The sequence below is a fragment of the Uranotaenia lowii genome, chromosome 3 (assembly GCF_029784155.1).
Source record: "Uranotaenia lowii strain MFRU-FL chromosome 3, ASM2978415v1, whole genome shotgun sequence".
Lineage (NCBI taxonomy): Eukaryota > Metazoa > Arthropoda > Insecta > Diptera > Culicidae > Uranotaenia > Uranotaenia lowii.
The window spans coordinates 245414792-245440703 of record NC_073693.1 but is presented as its reverse complement, the minus strand read 5'-3'; the positions used below and the strand labels follow the sequence as shown (position 1 = coordinate 245440703).

General features: G+C 37.5%; 2 protein-coding genes and 1 pseudogene across 2 annotated transcripts in view; 2 read left to right on the top strand and 1 right to left on the bottom strand.

The window, feature by feature from the left end:
• LOC129755886 (homeobox protein goosecoid-like) overlaps positions 1-25912 on the bottom strand; it is a 370053-nt gene that overhangs the window by 102082 nt on the left and 242059 nt on the right. The gene's annotated exons all lie outside the window — the stretch shown is intronic.
• LOC129755892 (F-box/WD repeat-containing protein 1A-like) lies at positions 7289-15546 on the top strand. The gene is made up of 8 exons (XM_055752588.1): positions 7289-7508; positions 7576-7762; positions 7823-8087; positions 8152-8343; positions 8410-8672; positions 8738-8927; positions 13427-13586; positions 13981-15546. The coding sequence occupies exons 1-8, from the start codon at positions 7430-7432 to the stop codon at positions 13992-13994; spliced, it is 1350 nt and encodes a 449-aa protein (XP_055608563.1). The 5' UTR covers positions 7289-7429; the 3' UTR covers positions 13995-15546.
• Positions 17548-18308, top strand: LOC129753263 (tyrosine--tRNA ligase, mitochondrial-like; annotated as a pseudogene).

The window sequence follows — 25912 nt, the reverse complement described above, 5'->3', positions numbered from 1 at the left end:
CTGCTTGACTAAATTGTCGTACCTGGTCGCGTGAGTGCCTCTGCCACAGTCAGCTTGATATGGCAGTAGAATGGCATCCGAGTGAGACGTAAAGTGTGGGTTTAGGTTCGGAAAACATAAACACTTGAGAAACACACCCCTCTTCAAATGATTACTGAATCAAGTGAAACAGTCGTATTTTGAACTTGCGATTCATTTGATTACAGTTAATTTGTAGTTTCTGTGTTTATTTTACAGAAACGATAGTAAGACATACAGAAACTTACAATGATATCTGTTTCTAGCGTTATCTATCTTTCCAAGCTGTGCAAAGAATTATGTGTTTGTCATGTTCTTTTAGAAGTTGTGATTATAACACTGATCAAACCTAAATCTCATTTTAATGGTCAATCCTGTTAAAAGATATAGGGTAGATACTCTAGATTTCGACAGCAGCTAGTTTTCGACAAATTTTTAATGAAAGGCTTATTTTTCTGTTTGGTGGCGCAAGCTATCTACGTTCATATTTTTCTATTTTTGTTCTCCCAGTTTAGTTTACGTTGAATATAAAAATTCTTTTAAATAAGTTGTTGAATAGTAGTTAATGAATAATTGAAAAGTAACATTCTAAATCGCCTGTGAAATTCAATGCTATAGACCAAATAAGAATGATTTTGAATCATGAAAAAACTCCCCTTTTATTCGATTGAATGCAACTTAAAAGGAATCAATGGATACACAGCAAATTTTTTTTTGCTGGAAACCAGCAAAATTTTGCTGGTTTTTGTCCCGCTGACTTTCCAGCAAAATTTCCAGCAATTTAAATTGCTGGAAAAAACAGCAAACGTTAATGCTGGTTTCCAGCAATTCAAATTGCTGAAAAATCAGCAATCCAGATTACTGGAAACCAGCTATTTCTTTCAACACAACCGGCTGTATTTAGTATCAAATTTATATTTTAATTCAAAATTAAATTTTGATTACTGGCTGTGCATATAATAAGCAATAAAAACAATTATTTCCTCCCGTTTTTCAATAGGGATATATTTATTTCCAGAAACACGATATTTTTTAAAAATATTCTATAACACCGGCTGGGCTGGCAGCTTTGTGCCAAAGTGTTGATCGCCACCTGTAAAAATAGTTTTGATAAGAATATTTTAGAGAATATCTATCTGTCCAAGAAAAACTCACCCTTAACTTATTATCTGGTTGCTAGAATATAGAGGAAATTAAAATAATTATATTAATTTAACCAAAATTCGTAAGATAGAATCTCACCTTGCTTCAGCGTACGAAAGAAAAACAAACTCCAAATTGACAACTCGATTGCTGATTTTCCAGCAAACTAGATCAATTGCTGGAAAGTCCAGCAATTCGAAAACCGATTGCTGATTTTTCAGCAAAAATGACAAGAACACAACTGAATGCTGAAAAATCCAGCAAATCGAAAACCGATTGCTGGTTTCCAGCAAAAATTTGGATTGCTGAACGTTTCCAGCAATTTTTTTTGCTGGAAATCGAGGCAAAAATTTACAGTGTAGATAAGGTTCTGAAATCAATCTTTTCGGTTATTTATTTCATATCTTTGCTAACATTTTAAGAAATTTCAACTGTTTTTTTGAGCTGTCGAAAACTAGCGCTGAAAATACACCTTATTATCTATTTTTCGACACCCATCTTCCTTGGTATGTTTATACTGTTTCCATGGTGTAAAAAACGCCGTGAAGTAGACAAGCAATTCCAATAAGCAAAATTTCATATTCCTGTGCTAACAAAGGAGGTGAAAATGTTCTTGTCGAAAACTAAAACTTTTTGTGTCGAAAACTAAAATTGAATGTCGAAAACTGGACCATCGAAAGGTTTTAGTAAAAGGATAATAAAAACTTTTTCTTTAACCTTTCGATCAATAAAAAAGGTAGAGAATGAAGAAAAAAGTCTGATTCAAAGAACCAATCATATTTGAGATGAAAAACTTGTGTCAATTAATATATTGAAATGGTTTTTCTGACAAAACAAGCAAAAACTGTTAAAATCTAGGTATTTTACCCTAATGATTAGAGACAGGCCCGGGCAAAGGACTCGTCCATAGAAGTTTTTCGAAATTCAAATTAAGCTTAATATAATGACATTATCAAAAATACACAAGAAAGAAGGAAATTGATTGTTATCACCATTTTCTTTCTCACACAAACTCAAAAAATTAAAAATTCTACTGATAAAATCAATCAAAACAACAACTTATTTATTTATTTATTTATTATATCACCTTCGACTATGACGCACAGATGTGTACTTATTAACTAATCCTTAATCTAAAAGAACACTTACTTAAATTGAAGTCGAAAAGGTGGTCAACGTTATTAAAATGCCGACAAGAATTTTCCAGAGGGTTATTAAAGCCATATTGTGTACGATGAGTTTGGAGCCTTAGGAAATAGTAATTGCGTAATGTTCTAGACGGTACACTGATCTGCAATTTCTTGACCAACTCTTTGTTATCTATGTTGCTCATCAGAAGATCATAGATAAACAAACGTTGTAGAAGAATTCTTCTTTCAGTGAGAGTCGGCAGTCCAATAAGCCTGCACCGCTGCACGTATGGCGGTAAGTTGACTGGATCGTGACGTGACGTAAAAAGCATTTCTGGACTCGCTCAATGCGGTTAACATGGACGTCATGGTAAGGGGCCCAGACTTGAACACAGTATTCTAACAAGGTCAGGACAAGAGAGTTGAACAGCGTTTTCAAACAATAGATATCCGTAAAATCTTCCGTATTACGATGTATCAATCCTAGTGTAGCAAACGCCTTTGCTGTGATTGCTCCAATGTGCGTTGTGAACTTCAGCTGAGCGTCAAAAACTACTCCTAGATCCTTTATCTCGCTCTTCCGTTGAAGCGTAGTTTGACCCATCCTATAGTCGAATGAGATTGGATTTCGTGCCCTGGTAAATGATACAGTATAGCATTTCCCTGCATTTGCTTGCATTCCGTTTGTGTTGCACCATATGAACAAAGTGTCGATAACATTTTGCAGTACGTACGAGTCTAACGGACAAGTTATCGTTCTGAAAATTTTCAGGTCGTCAGCGTATAGCAGTTTCGATGAGTGTATTAAAGAGCATAAGTCGTTAATAAAGAGAACAAACAATAAGGGGCCGAGATGACTTCCTTGTGGCACTCCTGAGGATATTGGAAAAGTTTTGGACACAACGGTGCCTATTTTAACGTAAGCTGTTCTTTTCACTAAGTACGAACTTATCCATTTTGTGAGCCAACTAGGAAGACCCATCTTTTTCAGTTTCTCTACTAACAGTTCGTGTGGTACTCTATCGAACGCTTTTGTGAAATCGATATAGACTGCATCAACCTGTTGTCGTTTCTCTATTTTATTTATCAACGTTGAAGAATAACACATCAGGTTACTCAAAGTTGATCGTTTTTTTTTCAAAACCATGCTGATCAGGTGACAAAACATGTTAAACACTTTGATAGATTATCTCGTGCATCAAACTTTCCATTAATTTCGGAATACAACTCAGTATAAATATACCTCTAAAGTTCTCGACATTTTGAAGGTTTCCTGATTTGTGTATCGGTGTGACGCAAGCGGATTTACAAAGAGACGTAAACGTACTTTCATTCAACGAGCGAGTGAATAGCATGCTGATGGGCAAGGCAAGTGAAATTGCGTAGCTCTTCAACAGCGAAGGCGGAATATCATCTGGACCTGCTCTTTTGGATGCATCGATGGAACGTAATTTCATGTAGACCTCGTTTTCTGAGAAATTCATCATTGGCATGAATATTTCATAACCAGGCAAACTATTCAAATATTCATGGTCTATAGGAGGTGAACAAGTTCCCATAGCTTTTTCGAAAAAAATAGCAAACAAGTAAGCAGATTCTCGGGGAGACTTTGCAAATTTTCCATCCAACTGAACCTGTTTGGGAACCCTATTCGATTTCTTCCGATCTTTCAAAAATTTCCAGAAATTTTTCGGATCACTTTTTGCCCGTTCTTCAATTCTGTTGATATAACTCCTGAAGCACTGGCTATTCATGGCGTTGTATTCAGCTTCTAAGTCGCGAAGAATTTCTTTTCTGGTGTCATCTTTATGCTTCAGAAAACCTTTCCGGGCTCTACGAACACGATTCCTCAAATTACGCAGCGCAGGATTCCACCATGGTTGTCGATTGTTGCTCGTTCTGTTATGTCTCTTCAATGGGACGTGAGTTTCAATAAGGTTGAAAAGTTCGGAATAAAATGAGGAAACTGCTCGAGATGGCAGTGTTCATAGCTTCGAAGTCGCAACGATTATAGTCGAATTCACGATGATTGACGTCAGAGAGAAACTCAATTTCCGTGACGATTTGAACGACGAGCGGTCTGTGGTGTTGATCGATTGGAAGGAGCGGTAACGGTGGATCCAGAATCTCGGCCGAATCATCGTTGTAGATGAAAACAAGATCGAGCAGTCTAGAATTTTCATTTGCTAGATGATTTATTCACTGATCATACTGACAGGACACTTAGAACAAAAATTCGATCATTTTCTGGCTAATTTTTTTTGTCAAATTTAGCAGGTTCGCAGGTGGCGAACCTACCATTTTTCCGATACAAATGCCCTGTAGGAAAAATGTACCTGTTTAGTCCGATTTTATCGTCTGAATTGCCAATTTTTTTCGAAAGTTGGGTGAAACTTTCTAACTGGGATAGCATTTCTTCAAATCGATCGATACGCACTCTGGAATCGATATTGCGTACTGTTGCAAAAATTATCCAAAAAGCGAAATCGAGTGTCCTGTCAGTATGGTCAGTGATTTATTTGTCGCATACCAAAAGATAACACCGTTTCTATAAGAACGTGCTCCTGCTTGGATGATGCGTTCGAAGGCAGAAAACTATTCGTATCTTCATCGATCTCCCACCGCAAAAAAAGGTAGATTGTAATCTCCTGCAATGATCAATTTGTCAGTACTTTTCATACTATCGCACATCTGGTGGATGCATGAACAGTGTCTTTCATACAAAGATGTCTCGGTGCTTGGGGGTAAATACAATCCGCAAAGGAAAACGGAGGATTCTTTTGGCTGTACGGAGACCCAAACTTATTCCAGAGATTCATCATTAATCGATTTAACGTACGTACTTGTCAAATGTTTTCTCACGCCAATTAATACGCCTCCACCACGCTGAAAACGGCTTGACAGCGGACTCCGGTCGCATCGATATATCGTGAAATCGTGTGATAATTCTGAATTCAAAATCTTTTCATTAAGCCATGTTTCTGTGAGTATAACAACATCGTAATCGCAGATAGAGAGGGCTAGATATAAATCGTTGATCTTCGTCCGCAGGCCTCGAACATTTTGATAATAAATTGTCAGACTTTTAAAACAGGTAATTCCTATCAACGTTGGTCTTAAACTAGTATTTGTACTGTTCAAGGTCTTTTAAGTCTTTGGCCATGCAAAAAAAGAATCCAAGGCTTCTGGATGCTTTGTCGATGATATAGTTTTTGTGAGTCTTAAACTCCAGCCGTTGATCGAGAATAACGCCCAGATCGTTGATGTGGTCCACCCGAGAAATGATTCCGTCTCCAAGAGCGTACTCCGCATAAAGAAGGTGTCACTTACAAGAAAACGATACGACCGAGCATTTACTGCGATTCAGGGGCAGGCAATTGAAGTCACACCATTGAGCAAACACATTGAACTGCTGTTACAGGAAATCGACGTCCTCTTGGCCGTCTATGGTGTGAAAGAGTTTCAGGTCGTCGGCATATGCAAGTTTTTTTGCAGTCAAGGAGCGAGAGTACATCATTGAAATATATCACGAAAATGAACGGTCCTAAATGACTTCCTTGAGGTACACCGAAGCAGGCAAGAAAATTTTCAAATCATTTCACCAATACGAACGAATAACTTTCGCCCGTAACTACGGAACCAGTGCAGAAGGGATCCACAGAAACCCAAACTTTCGAGCTTTGCGATAGCGATATCGTGGTTCACCTTGTTGAATGCAGCAGAATGATCAGTATCTTTGTCGTCAGTTTGAGTTTTCATAGCAAAGCTGTCTTGCACAAAAGATGTGAAGGTGAGTAAGTTAGTAGTCGTGGATCGTTTAGGCGTGAACCCGTGCTGATCGTTGGAAAGTTGGTGTTTGAAGAACGATTTAATGGGATCCAAGATAACCAATTGAAACAATTTGGCTATCGGGCATAGAGCTGAAATTCCGCGGTAGTTGTAAACATATCTCTTGTCACCCTTCTTGTGAACAGGAAACATGTGGGCTACCTTCCACAGTGAGAGAAAGATTCGACCATCCAGCGATGATTGGAAGAAATGCCCAATGGGAAACAGCAAAAGTGGCATAAAACGCTTAAAAAAAAGTAGCAGGTAGCTGTAGTTTTTCAGCTAAGCTCTCGCTTTCAATATGGATGCATCGTCGGTTATGAACAAAGAACCTTTAGGCAAGATATTTCTCAAAGCTCTAGAAAGTTGCTCAGGAGAAATAGATCAAGTTGTAAAAATGCTAGAGAACTTCTAGGCAAATAGATCACAAATTTCGGGATCAGAGTTCACTGTGTCGCTGTTCAGGAACATGTGAGACGGAAGCCCTGATTCTGTCCGCTGATTTTTCACGTCCTTCCAAAAAGATTTCGGACTTCTCTTGAAACTCTGTTGTAATCGATTAATATAATTCAAATTGTTGAACTCTTCAGCGATGACCCTTTCCTTGGCTCATGGATTACATCACCTGCCCGAGTCCTTATTTTATGAACTAGTCTGCCCAAGTCTATCAATTTTAGACTCCTGCGTATAAAACGAATGAACCATGAACTTTATATTAATTTTTTCGTTCAGGGATCCCAGCCTGCCTCTAAATCATGAACCAATCTAGCTCTTCAAATTTGCACTTAGTTTATCATCGTGAACTCTTATTCAAGAGACTTATTTGTGAGTGTAATACACTAATTCCGATATTCAACTGGTATCAAAGCGGCTTTTTTTCTCTCCTCGCACAACCCGGAACAATGCACGTATTCCTGAAATTTGGTGAATAAGCGCGTCAGATTAGATTCAAATTATCATACAAAATATAATGGTCGAAATTTAAATTCTGACGGCATTGCATTCATAACTTTTGAAGTGAAATGGGCGTTTTTCTACATCTTATACAAAACAACTTCACAATACAAAGATGCAATTTTTTTTATATGGTTCATATTTGTTTATATCTATCAATGAAGTGATTTCTAATCAATTTTATCTTATATTTTTCTTTTTATAATCTCCAGTTTACAACCGCAATACTGTACGATCCGGCGCGGAAGAAAGAACCCTCGCAGTCGTTCCAGAATGAGCGCGACGCCTGTCTCTCCTGTTTTGCCAAATGGAACGAAGCAGACCAGGTCGATTTCGTTGAGCAGCTGCTGTCCCGCATGTGCCATTACCAGCACGGACACATCAACGCCTACCTGAAACCGATGCTGCAGCGAGACTTCATCACCCTTTTACCTAGTACGTTTCATCAACATATTCTAACGTTATGGGCGGAATATTAAATACAAACTCTTTCAAATTATAGCCAAAGGATTAGACCACGCAGCGGAAAACATTCTCTCCTACTTGGACGCAAAATCTCTGTGCCGAGCAGAACGCGTTTGCAAAGAATGGTCCCGTGTCATATCGGAGGGTATGCTATGGAAGAAGCTAATAGAACGAAATGTCCGAACGGATTCCCTCTGGCGAGGTCTTGCCGAACGGAAAGGATGGTAAGCAAGTTTGTCCGTTTGTTTTGAGAACTTGGGTAATAAGTTTCACCTGTTCAATAGGATAAAATATCTATTCATACCAAGGCCGGGGGTGACGCATCGACCGCACAAATTCTATCGGGAACTGTTCCCCAAGATTATGAAGGACATCGAGGCAATCGAGAACAACTGGCGCACCGGCAATCACAACCTGCAGCGGATAAACTGTCGGTCCGAGAACTCCAAGGGCGTTTACTGTTTGCAGTACGATGACGACAAGATCGTGTCCGGTTTGCGGGACAACACTATCAAAATCTGGGACCGGAACTCGCTCCAATGCTGCAAGGTTTGCCAGTTGCTTGACAAATCGATAGGCTGGGATTGTTTACCTTTAATTCCGTCTATTACAGATTCTAACCGGTCATACAGGGTCCGTGCTGTGCTTACAGTACGACGACAAAGTGATCATCAGCGGCTCCAGCGATTCTACCGTTCGCGTTTGGGATGTCAACACCGGCGATATGGTCAACACGCTAATACATCACTGTGAAGCGGTACTGCATTTACGATTCAACAATGGCATGATGGTGACCTGTTCCAAGGTAAGATAGCTAGGGTTCCCCGCATAGGCTACTCTCGTCCATTAACACATTTCTCTTCACTTAAAGGACCGCTCAATAGCCGTGTGGGACATGACGTCACCGACGGAAATTGCGTTGCGGCGAGTGCTGGTGGGGCATCGGGCAGCAGTCAACGTGGTGGACTTCGACGAGAAGTACATCGTTTCGGCGTCCGGCGATCGGACCATCAAGGTGTGGAACACCTCCACCTGTGAGTTTGTGCGCACCCTCAACGGTCACAAGAGGGGTATCGCCTGTTTACAGTATCGTGATCGTCTGGTTGTTAGCGGTAGTTCAGATAATTCCATAAGGTATGGGCTGTCCCTAGTCTTATTGAAAAATTCTCTTATTATAATCGCAATAACTTTCTTTATAGACTTTGGGACATTGAATGCGGTACCTGTTTGCGGATTCTCGAAGGCCATGAAGAGCTGGTTCGCTGCATCCGGTTCGATTCGAAGCGTATAGTGAGCGGCGCTTACGATGGCAAGATTAAGGTGTGGGATCTCCAAGCTGCCTTAGACATTCGGGCGCAGACCAACACGCTGTGCTTGAAGACACTGGTGGTAAGTTGAACATGGGGTTGCTTATTACATTTCCATTTAAAAAATAGAAAAAAAAAGTCACTGTTAACATTCCCAAACCAGAATTCTCTTAATGCTAGTCAACATGTTTGTCAACAGTTCGAATTCATAAGGTTAGGCTTCGCCGCCACGCCTGCCTCTTCGTCGAGACCCAGCTGGATTCCAATCAATATTCTTCCAGTCGATCTTGTTCACATCTCCACTTACGATCCTGAATTCCGATTTCTATTGCCTTTCGGTAATACCGTTGATGTAACTTCTCATTTGAGATCCAGTTATTAGGCCACAAATCACGGAAGTATTTCACAAGGTACCATTCGACCCTCGAATACGTCTCTGCTTTCTGGTGCCCTTATTACAAAAACGGCTCCGAACGTATCGAGGCTATCCAAAGGCAGTTTTTAACGATATACTCTTGGACACCTAGACTGGCAAAACCCGTTCTGACTTCCCTGTTACGAGACGGCTATTTATAACGGCTAACGGCTAATCGACATCGACACGTTGGAAGCCTCCGGGTTGTTAATAGACATGTTAAAATCGCTAGTCTACATACTCGCACTTTGCCATGTTTGTATATCTATTTTATTTCGTTAAACTCAAACTGCAATGATGCTATCGATATAGGTTAAGGTTGCCAGAATGTTTTCCACTCCCATCCAGGCCTAGCAATTCCGGGCATTTTTTCAAAAAAACCTGGCAAAATCCGGGCATCGATTACAATTTTTCAAATCCAAAAACCGGGCAAAAACCGGGCAAAATTTAGGTGTTATTATATATAAAAACAAAGATAAAATGTAAAAAAAAATGAAATTAATATTTCATTAATGTAATTGCAGACTTCTAAAAACATTTTTGGAACACTTAAATATTTAAAGGTTTATAAAAGTAAATCAGTAAAATTATTTGAAACAACCGTTGAAAATTTCCATACTGTTGATCGATTTTGCTGAAACTTACTCAAAAACTTTGATATTTTTTTGGTTTCTTTGTGAAAATTGTGAAAAAATCCGGGCAATATCCGGACTTTTTTCACGATATCCGGACAACCGGGCCGGACCGGACTTTCTCAAAATTTTGCATCAAATATCCGGGCAAACCCGGATAAAACCGGGCAATCTGGCAAGCTTAGTATAGGTTCAGCTCGGAAAGGGAGCTTCGGACAAACTCGGTCGAGTTCACTGCAATCAAAGGCTGTGATTCACTTTGATATCAACCTTCCAGATTTTGTCTGAATCTTCCAGACTTTTTGGACTTCCGCCGGACAATTTTTTTTAGGTTCTCCAGACTTCGGACATTTCTTCAAGTCAATTCCAGACTATTGGCTTTGTACGTGAACTGTTCTACACAATAATGGAAATACAAGAATTTCGCGGAAGAATGGCCGAAAATGAGCAGAATTCGTAATCGTGTTTGGGAATTATTTATAACGGAAAAAATTCAAACACATATGTGAAACTACTCTTTCTAACACAACTTCTAGGCATTAATAGATAGCAAACACATCAATGTGTGATTATTATGCAGACAATGAATAGTATACAATCATTGTGCATTATTTCAACGTGGTGACTAAAAAAAGTTAACAACCTACAAAAAACGCTATCCAGACTCTTTCAGACATTTTTTTCAAAATCTTTCAGACTTTTTGAAAAAACCTTTTTGGTCGTCAGGTAGAATTTTCGTTTATCCGCAGAATCCCTATATTTTTTTCGATAATCCGTAGAAAACCCGTAGCAAATGCTGAAAATCCATAGATTTCGAACATCGATCCGTAGACCCGTAGAAGTGCTCAAAATCCGTAGATCCGAAGATATTCATAGATCTGGCAACGCTGTTGTCGTGCAACGAACGTTCGTGCGCATTTTGTGTTCGGTAAGCTTCGTTCAACAACAGTTGTGAGATTTTATTTCTGCGATGCTTTGAAATTATCAATGCGAGCTGTTCTTTTCGTTTTGTGCGCATTGACGTAATGATTGGAACGAAGACAAAATCAATCTGCAGATCAGCAGAATGATTTTATCCGAAGCTAGTTTACGCATGTCTGCTAGTTGTCATGTCGCACGCAGATCCCTGCAACGTTACACGATTTGTCTATGTATCGTGTGACCAACATCTGAGAGATGTGCTGCAAACGGTTTGAATAACATTGCAGGGATGTGGTCGCACGAGCCTCTGTCGTTGCCGATTTACTTTCAGCTAGAATTGACTGTCCTGCACTGTTACTCAGAGTACGACCACGAGGTTTGAGGAATTCTGTTTTTAAGATCTCTGTCCCTCTCCGGTTGAAACATTATGGGGCTCACACAGCACTAATTAGTGTTATCAAATTCAATACCGCTACTCCGAAAATTTTGACTTTGAGGTTTCCAGGGGTGTATTCTTAGAGTTTGAAGTATAGTGTCTTTGAATCTGTAGCTCGTCTATAATTTTAATTTTTTTTATTTGGATAAATGTGTAACTACGCAATTCGTTAGTCTCCAAATGCGTCCTTCAATGAAGCTCCCATTCGGCTTAGAGTTCGTGGAACAGAAATGGAACTAGTCTAGCTGTCAGCTAGCGCAGCCAATAAACGCCTAAAGTTTGAAAACTAAAGGTACCTAAACATGGTCATCGTGAAACGAAGAAGAAAGATTCCACCTTCTGCTTAGTGGATCTTTGGGTTAGATCGCGTACGCGGTATTATAGCTATCCAGGGAAAGTAATCGAGTAGTTCTGTTTCGTATGATATCCTAGCGTGAGTCGCTGGTTTATTAGTTGATCAGCCAGGTTACGAATTTTATTCCAAGGCATGGATAGCGACTCAGTTTGCCACTGCCATGGATAACTCATGGTAAACCTACGTGCCGACGCGTTGCTTTTGCGGAAACCAAGAAGACTCTTTCCTCCTTTTCCGCTGATATAGATATGGTCAGAATAGCGTTGAAGTCGTCTAAGTTAATTTGCTATGCAAGGTTCAAAGCGTTTCAAGTTCTATTTCTATTCCATGTTCTCACACTAAAGGGTATACGGTCAAAATTTGGTCAAGGGAAAACGCGTGTTAATCGGTGAAATCGTTTATTTAAAAAATCAAATTAAATTTCTTTTTCAAGTTAAATTAGTACCTATAAAATTCAGGAAAAATATTCAGTTAGGCTTCCGCTTTTCCAAATCCGAATTGCCGGGCCTTACGCTTAACCCCTGCCATCAGATTTTGTACAGCCTCAGAAAGCCAGTTGGCCTTGAACTGCTGCTCGTGCTTAGCAGTTTTTTTGGTCTTCTTTAGGTTCCTCTTGACAATAGCCCAGTATTTCTCATTTGGACGGAGCTCTGGCATGTTGGGAGGGTTCTGGTCCTTGGGAACCACCTGCACGTTGTTGGCGGCGTACCACTCCATGGCCTTTTTACCGTAATGGCAAGATGCCACATCCGGCCGAAACAGTACGGAGCAACCGTGTTTCTTCAGGAAAGGCAGCAGACGTTTATTCAAACACTCTTTCACGTAAATTTCTTGGTTGACAGTCCCGGAAGCTATGAAAATGCTGCTTTTCAAGCCACAGGTACAGATGGCTTGCCAAACCAGATATTTCTTCGCGAACTTTGACAGTTTCATGTGCTTGAAAATATCTGCTACCTTTCCCCTTCCTTTTGCCATATAAAACTCCTGTCCCGGAAGCTGCTTGTAGTCGGCTTTGACGTAGGTTTCGTCGTCCATTACCACGCAGTCAAACTTCGTCAGCATAATCGTGTACAGCCTCCGGGATCGCGCTTTGGCCGTCGTATTTTGTTTATAATCGCGATTTGGAGTCACTACCTTCTTGTAAGTCGATAGCCCGGCTCGTTTTTTGGCTCGATGCACGGTTGTAGACGATACACCCAGCTTATTTGCGGCATCTCGGAGAGAGAGGTTAGTGTTTCGCTTGAAACTACCGGCAACTCTCTTTGTCGTCTCCGCGGCTTCCGGTTTTCGATTTCCCCCCGATCCAGACTTCCTGGCTGTCGACAAACGTTCCCCAAACACTTTAATTACATTTGTAACGGTTGATTTGGCAACTTTTAGCGATTTTGCCAGCTTTGCGTGCGAGTAGCTCGTATTTTCGCGATGCGCGAGCAAAATTTTGATACACTGCTCTTCTTCCTTGTACGGCATTTTGACAACTGAAGAGTGAATTCCAAAATCAAAATAGGAGCAACATTCTACACACACACACCTTCAAAATGAGGGGTGTTCAGGTTTTTTAAATGCAAAATTGAAAGAAATACGTCAAGTAGATATTGACCAAATTTTGATCGTATCACCCTTTAGGTACGTCGTTTCGTTCCAGTTCGGTTTTTATTTCTTTCCGTTTACTCAGAATGCGCCTCGAGGAGGCGAACACCCCGTTTATCCGGCTTGAAGAACCAAATTATCCTATTTATAGAATCATAGAAAACAGAATTATAGAAAACACAGGAATTTTCTTGGAGTACCTAATCTGAAATTAAACATTATCATTTTCCAGGAACACACGGGCCGCGTTTTCCGGCTCCAGTTCGATGAGTTCCAAATCGTTAGCAGTTCTCACGACGACACCATTCTCATCTGGGACTTCCTGAACTGCTCGCAAAAGGATGAAAACACTAACCCGCAGGCCTTGGTCCAGATGGGCCGCAGTCCATCACGTGAGTATTCCTCTTCTTCTGCCGCCGGTGGTCGAGCTCAGCCTCAGCTAGAAACGGACGATGATGATGCGTATTGAACATAAAATGGGAGAAAAATGTGTAAACATAAACATGAAAAAAAAATCTTCTGATAACTAATGCAGCCGTTTTCTTCCCGGACCTAAGAGGTCTCGCGGAGGAATTTGAAAAAAAAATGAAACAACACGCTAGAAAACCGGAAATGGCCGACTGTTGAGATGCAGAATATTACTATGACATTCGAAGCTACAAAAAAATTATAATATTACTACAACCAACACCACCACCCATTGCTTACTATCATTTCTTCCTTTTTCTCCTGAACTACCGACACATTTCGCTCGTTGACACGGACCTGTTTGTCGATATTTGTTAGCTGACATCATGTAAGACTCCCAGGGAAAGAAAATGACGAGCTGATTGGGGAAAGTGATTTGATTCGATTTGAATGTTACGTGAGAAAGAGGCCATGATGCGGATACTTCCGAAATACGAATCCGAGCGCAGCCCGGCCTATATGTACATCTATCTACTACAAAAATAAGCGTGCATGAAATTGAATCACATACGACAGGTGGTAGACAGTGAACGGGTGCGATAAATGAATCAAAATGAAACAAATGTAACGCTAGAAAAAGTTAATGTGAGTTCCCAGAATAAAAATTTTTGAGTACCGTTTCGTGTATATTCAGTTATATCTTTACGGCTGTTTATTGATTCTGAACGGTACAGACATTTAAGATCACACATTGTACATGTTTTTGTAGGTTTCGATAGTCTGACTATGTTTATTGAAGTTCGTACTGAGGAAACTGTGAAAACAACATAATGAGCTATCGACCATATTATCTTATTAAACTTATCGTTCGGAGTGAGCAAACGTTTGCAATTTGGGCTATTCTTGACGAACCAAGTTTTGACGGTCGCCATCGAAGAGAAGTTTAGGGTTTTCTAAACTAATACACTGTTGGTTAAGTTGTATAGATTTTCAAATTTTTGATCGCTGGCTCATTACGTTGTTAATCGCCATACCCCTCTTTCTCTCTCTTGAAGTTAGTTTAGCTGGGTAGGTTCTTGTTTTGTTAGGAATCAAATTTCGTCCAACCCTTTTTCTGCTTTCTGCACCCATTTGTAGACTTTTATTAAATCTTTAAACGTACGTATATGAACTAGCTTATGTGTGCATGTTTGCGCGTGTGTTGCCTAAACGAGAAAGTTACTGAAGCGAGGTAACTGGATAGCTAAAATTTTAAACTCCCCCAACTGTTTTTGGAATAGCTATTGGAGTTGAATGTGTTCTATGTGTGTTGCGGTATGGGAGTGTGTTTGTTCCAGTTCGCTGTGGGATAAAATAGCTCAGACAGGCATATGAGAGAACCGTTGTTCATTAGTGGTAGTGATATAATTTATGCAACTCTTCTGCGAGTAGTATCTATAGGAATGAAGAAATCAACAATAAACATACAAAATTTACTGATACAAAAATGTAAATCATGTAACCCTGTCCCTTTCCTCTATCCCAATTTAAAAATTTATACTTCCCTTTCATAAAATACAAGGAAAAAACAAAATAACTAAAGTAAAATTATACATTTGGATCCCGATGGAAATGACTAGTTGTTATCTATTAATCGTTCCACGTTCAGGATTTCAAGCAAATCTAAGGAAACACAAAACAAAACTAAGAAGATATATAAACCAGAAAATTATTCACACTGATCTAGATAACGTTATATTTGAAAATAAAAAAAAATTGAATGACTAAAATGAGTAGGAAAATAGTGGCGACTTTTTTTTAGGTGGCTCTATGGTTGCCCACGGAGTACAGTCACAGGGCAACGGTGTTAAGCCGAGATCTGAATCTAACTTGTGGTTTAATGTGAGACTTACTTAGGCAGAGGAGGGCTAGAGAGTGTTATGTGGAGTGATGCAAAAAGTAAAAGTAAGAAAAAAACAAACAAACAAACAAATGAAACAGACATAAAAAATGATGTGTAAAACCGAATCTAGCCGAAAATTGTTGACAGTAAAGCCAGACAACAAACATAGAAATATATCAAATAAAATAAAGCTGAAAACAAATAGTCTTCCCGGTGGCCTTTGTTGTGGTCTGAAGCGTATCCGATTATCCGTAATATTGAGCAATTGGAGTTTTATCAGTGGTGTGGTAACCTATCTTATGGTTTCCGGACGGATAGAAATACAAGCTTACATTTTGGATGCACAATGTATAATATATTTTCTTTGACATTTTCAATCCAAACCTACTACGATACTTTTCACAATGTTAGATCGCACATCTCGTTTTTCATATAATTTTAAAATTAATTAAAAAATAGATGTGATATTACAATTGATTTGCCAAAACAAAACGCTTTTAACTTTCATAGTAATCTCCAGGTTCATGAATTATTCTTCAAATCTTGCTCACTTGATGAGTTGCTCGTTCAGTTGGATTTGGATCTATCGGTAAATGAGAACTGCAAACTCCGTTACAATAAATCAATGTTGTTCATGTTTCATCATCAATTCCATCATAAGTTTTGTTCAAGTTGTTGATAACTTGTAAACTTGTAACAGTTTTCCATTTACCCTCTAATTACTTAATCCTCCTCTTGTTTCAACGTTTTTGCTTGAAAGAATTGATGATTCATCGGTGTAGTTGAGCTACCGTTGTGCATAGCTATTTTCAATGATTGCAGCAAATTCTTTCATTTTTCCGTTGAAAGCTAGGTTACTCAAAGCCTTAAGATCCTAGTATCATTTTGCGGAAAATAATTTCTTGGTCAAACGATTCGGTATTTTTATTATAACTTTGAGCCTCGAAACCACCTTAAGTGCTAGCTATCCTATCTTGTCGTTACTTGAAAGCTATCTTCGATTGATTAAATGAACTTCTTATTCAAGTAAAAAATGGATGAATCGTTTGATCCTTCTATCCAGGGAAGGGTATGAAGGAAATAGAGGAGCGAAGGTGAATTGTAGCATCAACCCAAAGTTTTGTATGAAGCTTTCGTTTGTTCGTTGTCATGATAACGAATATTTGGAAACCTTCACAACATGAAAATTTTTTTCACGGTCCACGAACGAGAACAAGGACTTATCTCAAATACTGCGTTTGATTGGATGACTTTTACGATACACAGACATTCTTCCTTCTTAAAGTTGTTTCTTCAACAAAACCAGTTTATTCCAGAAATTTCATTTCATTTCAACAACAAAATATTCATCTGTTTAGATGTAGCTTCAGTTTCCCCAACACCAAGTGCGACTGATTCCTTTCCTGTAAGAACTAATAAATGATTAGTTGTTTCGCATCTAACAGGTGATACAAACCAAGAATTCACTTTTCCAAATCTTTTCCACGATTAACTTAAAGGTTGAATATGCTATAATTATTAACATTGCTATACATAGTTGTTTTTCTACGAGTCGTCAAAAATATTATAGTCAACGGTTTGTTAGCTTTACATTTAGAATTTCTATACTTTTATTACCTCTTTCCTGTAGACAATACATTATACCTAGTTGCTGTGTTACTTGGCTTATTACTCCTCATGAATCTCTTGCTCACTATTTCTGTGCTTATTGAAGAACTAAAACGCATCGACTAGAAAATCATTCTATAGAAGATCTAAACTATGCTGATGCCTTTCTTTCCAAGTTGAACGTATAGTATTTACATACTAGCAGTTTTAACAATGACTTTAATGTACCTTCGTCAGAAACAATTTATTTTTAAGCACATCAATTTACTCTGCTCAATTTCGGTTCGTCAATATTTTTTTCTACCCTATTCACAGTCATTCGAGACCAAAATATCAAGTTACTTTGAAAACACCATTTCCTTATTCTATGTATGTTTCTGGTTCTTAGCCCCTGGAAAACTATTCTCAATGTCACCATATTTTTGTTCAGTCTTTATCGACCATTTGTGTCGACCATGATTAATGTTGAAAACCCCCTGAAATGGTATGGAGTACGAAATTGGGCTAACTCATTTAAGTCATATCTCATGAAACTGTTGAGAATTTTTTTAGCAATTTGTTAATTTGATAAAAAGTATATTGAATATCCAATTACCTGAAATATGTAGTTCTCTGTTTTAAAACTGTTAATATTGTTGAGACTCACAGTGTTCTCTCTCCCGCTACAAATAGTCACAAAGCCCGCAGCACTCTCGGCAGCTGTCCGCAAACGATTTATGCTGGATTTGATCCCATCGCAGATACTCAAAACGTGAGCAATCTGTTGGTCATCATAGGGCTGCTTCACAGTCAGCGACAGGACATGTAGTGCCACCGGTCAAATTGGGGACCCAAGTGAGCGTCAGACTAAACGTCAAGCCATGCTGCTCGAGGCTGCGACACAATTTTAATTTTTTATTTAATGTTCATCCGGATTGGATGTGGCACAGTTTGAACTGTATCGAAGCGAAAATTAACCGCATTTTCGAGAACCATGGGCAGTTTTTGTGAGAGAAGGCCAGAGCTCTCCGCTTAAACTGGTTCACAATGGCGACTGATATCGGAAGTTGAATTTTGTTCAGCTTGTGTCAACTGTAAGGCGCGATTCGATGCTGTCGATGGCATCCGTTCAGAGCCGGCTACAGAGCGAGGCTGGTATGAGCTTCACCGAATTCACCTATCAGATATGTCAGGCTTACATTGGTTGCATTTGTTGCGCAATTGCCGGTTTCAGTGATGATCCTAATACGAGTACAACTTGAGCCACTTCATCTTTCTCGAATTCCAGTCGTATTGATCTTGGTCATCATTTGTCCGTAACTTCGTATCGTATCTCGAACCTGAGATAATGCAGTGTTTCCTGAAATAGCTTTTGTTTTCCTTATAAACATTATTTTGAACATGTCTCAGAAAAATGACTCAATTCAAGTTTCATATTCCTTCTATTTTTTTTTAGCTGAAAATAAATGTATAATGTAATTGTATCAAATGTATACTGTCATTCAAACACATATGTTTTTTTTCCTTTAACAATTTCTTATGGATAGTTTTCGTTACAATTAAAGGAACTCAGGCTTTTACACCATTCCCTGCTAAGCAGTGGAATGTTCTTTTTGAACTAGCAGATCATAATAATCAGGCTATTACGCCAATTCCCTGCATAGCAGCGGAGTGTCCTGCTTAGAGCAGTGAATCTTTACCAACTGGCTATTACGCCAATTCCCTGCATAGCAGCGGATCTTTATACTCAGGCTATAACGCCAATTCCCTGCAAAGCAGTGGAGTGTCCAAAAGCAGTGGATCTTTAGTATCAGGCTCTTACGCCAACAGGTTCTTTCACCAATCAGGCTCTTACGCCAACAGGTTCTTTCACCAATCAGGCTCTTACGCCAACAGGTTCTTTCACCAATCAGGCTCTTACGCCAATCAGGTTCTTACACCAATCAGGCTCTTACGCCAAACTCTGCTGAAAGCAGACACTTTTTTTATGAAAACTTATTTTTCTTACCAGTTCCGTTTTTTTCCGGTTTATCCTCGTCGCCAGATGTGGTAACCTATCTTATGGTTTCCGGACGGATAGAAATACAAGCTTACATTTTGGATGCACAATGTATAATATATTTTCTTTGACATTTTCAATCCAAACCTACTACGATACTTTTCACAATGTTAGATCGCACAAGTGGACTGAGACAAAGTAGTTTCGAAATATGGGTTTTTTTGTGGGGGTGAAAGCGAAATAAGAATGATTTCATTACATTTTATGTAATATAATAATGGATGAAAACTAAAATTTTGGAATTTCTCTTTCAAGTTATGAAAAAAGTCAAGTGTACTTGAAGAAGATTTGATTTATTGGAATTAAAGGTACTTTGTCCATTGTTGTTAAAAAATTAGTGAACAGTTGAAAACTGTCCAAAATCGGCTGTTCGGCGAAGCTTCCGTTTGATGTCGGAACAGGAGCGTTGAACATGAAGACAGTTCTTGGCTGAACTGTTTGCAGTTCTTGGCTCTCCAATTATTTTTGTAAACCAATGAGCGCAAAGTTCCGAAAAAAATCTTCGATTGGGTGACACTGAGGCAGATATGTCGGGTTGTGGTTCTTGAGTGCAAATGGGATAGAATGGGTATTCAGGAAGGATTGTGTTTTTGGCATAATGCGATGACGCTTTATCCGGCCAAAACACGTATTGCCCATCTGCATGATTTTTGTATAGAAACGACATCAAAATTTCCTTTGAAACATTCATTCTGGTACACAACTCGATTGATAGCCAAACCAGAGGGCTTAAACCATGGCTCTCTAGGAAATGGCGATTAACAGCATTACTTTCTGCTCAAACTTATGTTTGAACTTGTATTTAATGTTCGGAGATGTAATAGAACTATCCTTGGAATAGTATCGATCGTTACCAGGGATGTACGTCTTCAGAAGAGGGAAGTAACTTTCGTCGTCCAAAACAAAACATTTTCCGGAATGCTTTTTTATCATCCAGCGGCATGGGTTTCAAAAATCGAAATCTGATCCTCAGTGTATTCTGAGGCTCTTGTCTTCTTTCGGCACTTAATTCCAACTTTTTTCAATGTCTTGCCAATGTACTGGTGAGAACAATTGAACTTTTTGGCGGCATCCCGTTGGATCAGTGAATCCTTGTTGTTGAAGGCACGAGAAAGAGAACGAAGTCCTTTTCCGTCCAAAATTTGCGCTGGTCTGCCACTACCTTGGTTGCGAGTAGTTGTTGGGGATTTTAGGATATGGTAAACAGTGGAAGCCGCCATATTTTCACTTTTAAAATGTAGTGCTGTATACTTTTGTGCAGTTCGTAGAACTGTATAACGCGCTCGCGAAATGCTTCTAGTTTCGACGGCATTTTGAGCAACACTGGGCAAACATAAACAAAACAAGAAATCCTGGCGAAAAGTGGAGAAGAAAAGCTAAAGCCTAGTCCACACTAGGCAACTTGGACTGCGATTTCGGTTGCTGAGACTTGTTTTTGTTTACATTTGCATCTCGTCTCGTCTCAAGTCTCCCTACAAGTATGGGAGACCTTCAGCAATCAAGATGTAAACATTAACAAGACTCAGCAACCGAAATCGCAGTCCAAGTTGCCTAGTGTGGACTAGGCTTAACACATACACACTCTCATTTTTCTCTGAGCTCGTTTTTGTTTGAGTGTTTGGGCCTCGATAAAAAAATCAAAATTTTAGTAGCCACCCGTTATATCTAATTGAAAAAAAAAATTATCGTAAGATTTGCTCTCTTGCCTCTTGCCTTCCTACACAGAAATTTTTTTGGCTATTACGAATCACTGAAAACTGTAACCTTTAAAATAAATCACCTGTAATAAACAAAACCTGTAATTTTAAATTGTTTTCCTTGAAAGTTAACGAAGATTCCTTTATTATTACAGCAAATGTCCTGTAAAAAAGTTGTACACCAAAAATTAAATGTCACGTAATCATGTTTTCGACCTGTAAAATTACGGTAAATGCTCCTTTTTGTTACAGGACATTTGCGTAATTTTACAGGAACTAATTTTTGCTGTATAGTTTCTTTTCGTTCGGTTCGACGGTTTTATCAAAGATGGCGTCGAAACTAAAGCTTAGTTCTTTTCGAAATGGGACTGTTACGAATGCGTGTGTATCTCAAAAACCTTTCGTTTGATCTTAATACTTTCTATGAAGAAAATGAAGATAATCTTATAAAAATTCCAGAAAAAATTTGAAAAAAAAAATATTTACCGGTTTTTTTGTTAGAAAAAATTCTACTTTATTCTTGGTACCTCCCAGCGGCCGGCGCACACTTTTTTCAGTCATGATATTGATCAGTTTTTATACTTCGTCTAATCTGTTTTTTAGGTGGCTGCATCCTCCTTCATCAATTTCTGCTACTTTTTGGTTCAACACTTCTCTTTTAAAAGAAGCTGAGGGCAATTTAGCGGATTTAACTGTTTTGAAATTAACAAAATTTGATTATTTTTGAGGGCCACTTTAAAGCCTTTTTAATGGAATTTCCGCTGGAAGAATCTGGTAATAACTAAGTAAAACCATCATAAGATTGAACTTAAAGAATAATCGGTTAGTATAGATCGTAGGTTGCGAAGGGTACAAACAAAATTACTCTTTCTGGACTTTTAAAAACAGTTTTTGTTTTGAAAATTGATGTTTTTTTCCACATGAGCAGAATCTTGACAAATCATTATATTTTATACAAAACAACTAGCAAATACCTACTTTATAATGCTATGGACCATACCACGAGCAGACATGGTATAGGATTCAACCGCTGGAATTTGTTTAAAATAGGGTTTTTCATAAGTTTTGTCGTCCTTGAGAATCATCTTTCTCATTGCCTCGATACCGGCTATACAGTTTACGGGCTTTTTAAATGTCCGATTACTTGATAATGAGCTATTAGCAAAAGAAAGAGTCCCATTTCTAAAATAACTAAGCTTCAAAGGTTTTAGATAGAATCTGACAAATGATTCGAATTCAAATCGGCAAAATCTTTCAAGATCAATTTTGAAACAGAGGCCTTGCTGATGCCCTAATAATTAATAGTTCCGTTGCTTTACAGATTTGAAAACAAATGTTTTTATTGTATTCTGCATTTTTTTACTCAGCTTTCATAGTTTCAGAAAAGTTTATGTTAACTGTTAGGTCACTTTGATTTTGATACCTTATATGTAGGTACACTTTGTTTTAGCTTCTCAAGCTGAGCTTAGCAGAATATTTCAGAAAACTTATAAAATATGTTTTTTTTTCCAAGAAAACATTACACAAAACTTCATAACCTTATCATCTACCGGAACAATTATTTTACCCCCAATTTCACCCCAAGATACTGTCTCAAAATAGAATCATATGTTGAATAATTTATTGCAACTATTTTCACTGAAACCAAATTCACATGTTTTTGCATAACAAAGCTAGCCCTTTACTGCAGGGATGAGCAACCTTTTCATCCAATGGGCCAATTTGAATTTGAATATTTGTCGGCGGTCGCATTCAAAATAAAATTTATTAATTAATTTGCAGAGCTAAATTCTTTTTTTTTTTCTAAAGTCTTTTGAAATCTGGAAAAGGAAAGATAAAACTAACTATCTAATTGATGTATTTAAAGGACACCGAAATTTAACAACGTATCGCTCGGTACATCGATATTATTTCTTGATTAACAAAAATTTTTAATTGATTTGAAATATTTCGCAAACGTTCTTCCAAATAGAGTCATGACTTGCTTCCCTTTGTTATTGCAAACGAAAATTTTTTGAAGACCTTCCTGGTTCATAATTTTTTTTTAAACTGTTTTCTGAGAAAATTTGTTTAGGCTAAAACCGATGATACGATTTATCATCACTTCTATTTAAAGGTTTAAATCCCAGCGATAAATTACAGTTAAAATAATTTATGTTTAGGAAATCACTATCTTCTCAGCTTTAGACAATGAATTGTTACTGAAATTTATTGACTTTGATTCATTTTTTCTTGGAGTTTTTACGAGAGGTTTTTAGATTTGAAATTAGTCCACAAACCCCAACTCAGGGTGGCCACAGAACCGGGAAAACCGGGAAAAAACCGGGAATTGCAAATCGAACCGGGAAAACCGGGAAATCAGACCCAAAACCGGGAAAATCGACAAAAGGAAACCGAAATTCTGTTTTGGTTCCAAGATCAGGGATTCAACCCAAAATTCAAAATTCAGAACTATAATATAAATTTCCAAGACAGAATTGAACAGTTAAAAAAATCTGTAAGAGGAATATCATAAGTTTCAAGTTTATAAACACTCTGATCTCTCTTCAATTACCTCTCTAAATTGAAATATAAATCACAAATTTTACCGAAACCCAGAGCTTAAAACTGCCTCGAAGAACGAGAAATTAAAAAAAGTATCGTACAAAGAATCATAGTTTATCAGTCATGTAAAAACAAACGATTCAAAGTTTAATTTTCGTTTAAAATTTGGAAATTTTTAACAGATGCTTATATTCTAAACTTTTTTTCTGCAAACGGTAAAAAATCTGTTTTTTTATAAGAAGTTCTGTATCAGACAATTGCATTAAGATGTTGAGCAAGGTAGTCAAAATCGCAGAAAAAACCACAATGCACATTCTTGATTCTCGACATTTTGAAAGATTTCACGGAGTTTCATACAAATATAGATGGATTTTCTTAAAGTAATTTTCCACTACCGTAATATTTTTCAACTGATTTATGAAAATTTTATTATCGCTAATGTAGATTGCCAACCTTCAAGTGTAATGACTCAATTCTCGATGTTCACAACAATGATCATACATTTAAAAACCATTATTTTACATACCTTTTCCATATTTTTTATACATTCATTTCAAAATTGAAATTCCTTGGCTAAATAATAGAGTGGGTGAATCTAAATTGAAACAAATGTATCATTAGGCTGAGTCGATTTGAGGTTATTTTTGAATTTCTCAAACCCTGGGGTCTATAAAGTTTTGTTTTGGTTCAAAACTCATTCATGATTTTTCGCAGAATTTTTAAGTAACATTTACATGAGTAAATTTAAACTTCTAGGTTTGTATCGGAAAATTAAATATTTTATTCTCAAAAATCAATCTGATTTTTGTTTTTTTTTCTGTGAATTCAAGTGCTCACGATTTTTGTGCCAATTTATAAATTCTTTCAAGGTAATTTTCCGCTGAACAGCTTTGTGGAAGATTGTAACCACCTGTAACTTCGTATCTTATTGAACAAAAAAGTTATCAGTAGTTAAATAGCTTGGATCCACAAAAGAAACGAAAAATGAGATTGATTTTTCAAGAATATAATATTCTATTTCTTCATACAAACCTACAAGGTCAAATTTATTCATGTGAATGTCACTTAAAAATTCCGCATAAAATCACGGGTGAGACGAAGCTTTTTATACGGACTTATTCGAAGCTTTTTAGATTCCAGCGTTTGAGAAATTCAAAAAATGACTCCAAATCAAGTCAATCTAAAGTATCATTCTTATTTTACTATCTCAAACTTTAATATGCTGTTAAATAATCCCCAAAACTGTAAATTCTAGACTTGTTTCCCAGATTTTTTAACTTCCGCAATGAAAATTTCAAATCTACATCGTGATTTCCAAGTTCTGTGATGAGAACATTAGAATTATGATGCAGGAACAATGTTTGATTAATTGTTTAAAAAAAACTATTTTAACAAGAATTTAAAAATTAATTTGATTTTTTCATTTATTGGACTTTTCAAAATATTCAAAGGAGAATTTCTAATGAATTGTAAATAGGATTTGTGATCTTTTTAAAATTACCATCCATAAGTATTTGATGGGGTATTTTCGTTTTGATATTTCATGGGTTATGTAGAACTTATTTTTAGGATCTGGATGGTTATTGGTATTTTAAACTCTAACACAGAATCGAGTTCATCTAATTGTTCAATGATGATGAAACAACCAAATCAACAAAATAAGTTGAAAAATTTTCTATATTTCGACCAAATATGACAACTAAAGCCTTGAAAACCTTAAATTTATGACCGAGAAAACCGGGAAAAACGGGAATTTCAAATTGAAAAAGTTATATATTTTTTGTGGTGTCTAAAGCAATTTAAAAAACATATTTTTATATGTGCAAGATATAGCTTCTAACTTCAGCTTTCTCAAGCACTTGGTGAATTTTTATTCAAGCATTTATAACTGACTTACAACCTTTTTCCGAAGCATGTTTTTTCGGATTTTATTTCTTAGACTTTGAATAACTTTGAAATACATGATTGTAGCTGAATATTGTCTGAGAATTTTATTTGAGTCACGTTTATTTCAATTTTAATATCCCTCGTCTTTTTGAGTCGATTATTTTCCATCAGATGACCTACTAGACCTTACAAGACCTTTCTCAAGTGGGGGTCTCGGTCGAAATTGCTTATTCGATATCGAATTAGATTAAGGTCGTATTTGAGCAAGTTATCTTCAAAATAGTTGTTAAAAACCACGATGATTTTTAACCCTAAGCATACCATACTTGCTACCACATGTATCTACACGGTCTAGCAATTCAGGACGATTTTAAAATAATTTGTAAAAAAAAGGCAAATCTGAGCAAAATCTAGGCATTATACTGGTTTCTTTTTTTAAACGATTATATCTTACATTTACATGGTTTTATTTTGAACGATTTTCTTGAAATAAGACGATTTTCGAAAATGTCAAAAACAGTTTCTAGACATTCCCGCTTTTTGCCAAACCACTGGTAAATTGATTCGGACGTTGCTTCCCGACAGAATCATGGGCCGGAATGGCCACTCAGAGACTCTGCGGAAGTTCCGGAACAACCGTGGATTAAAATCCAA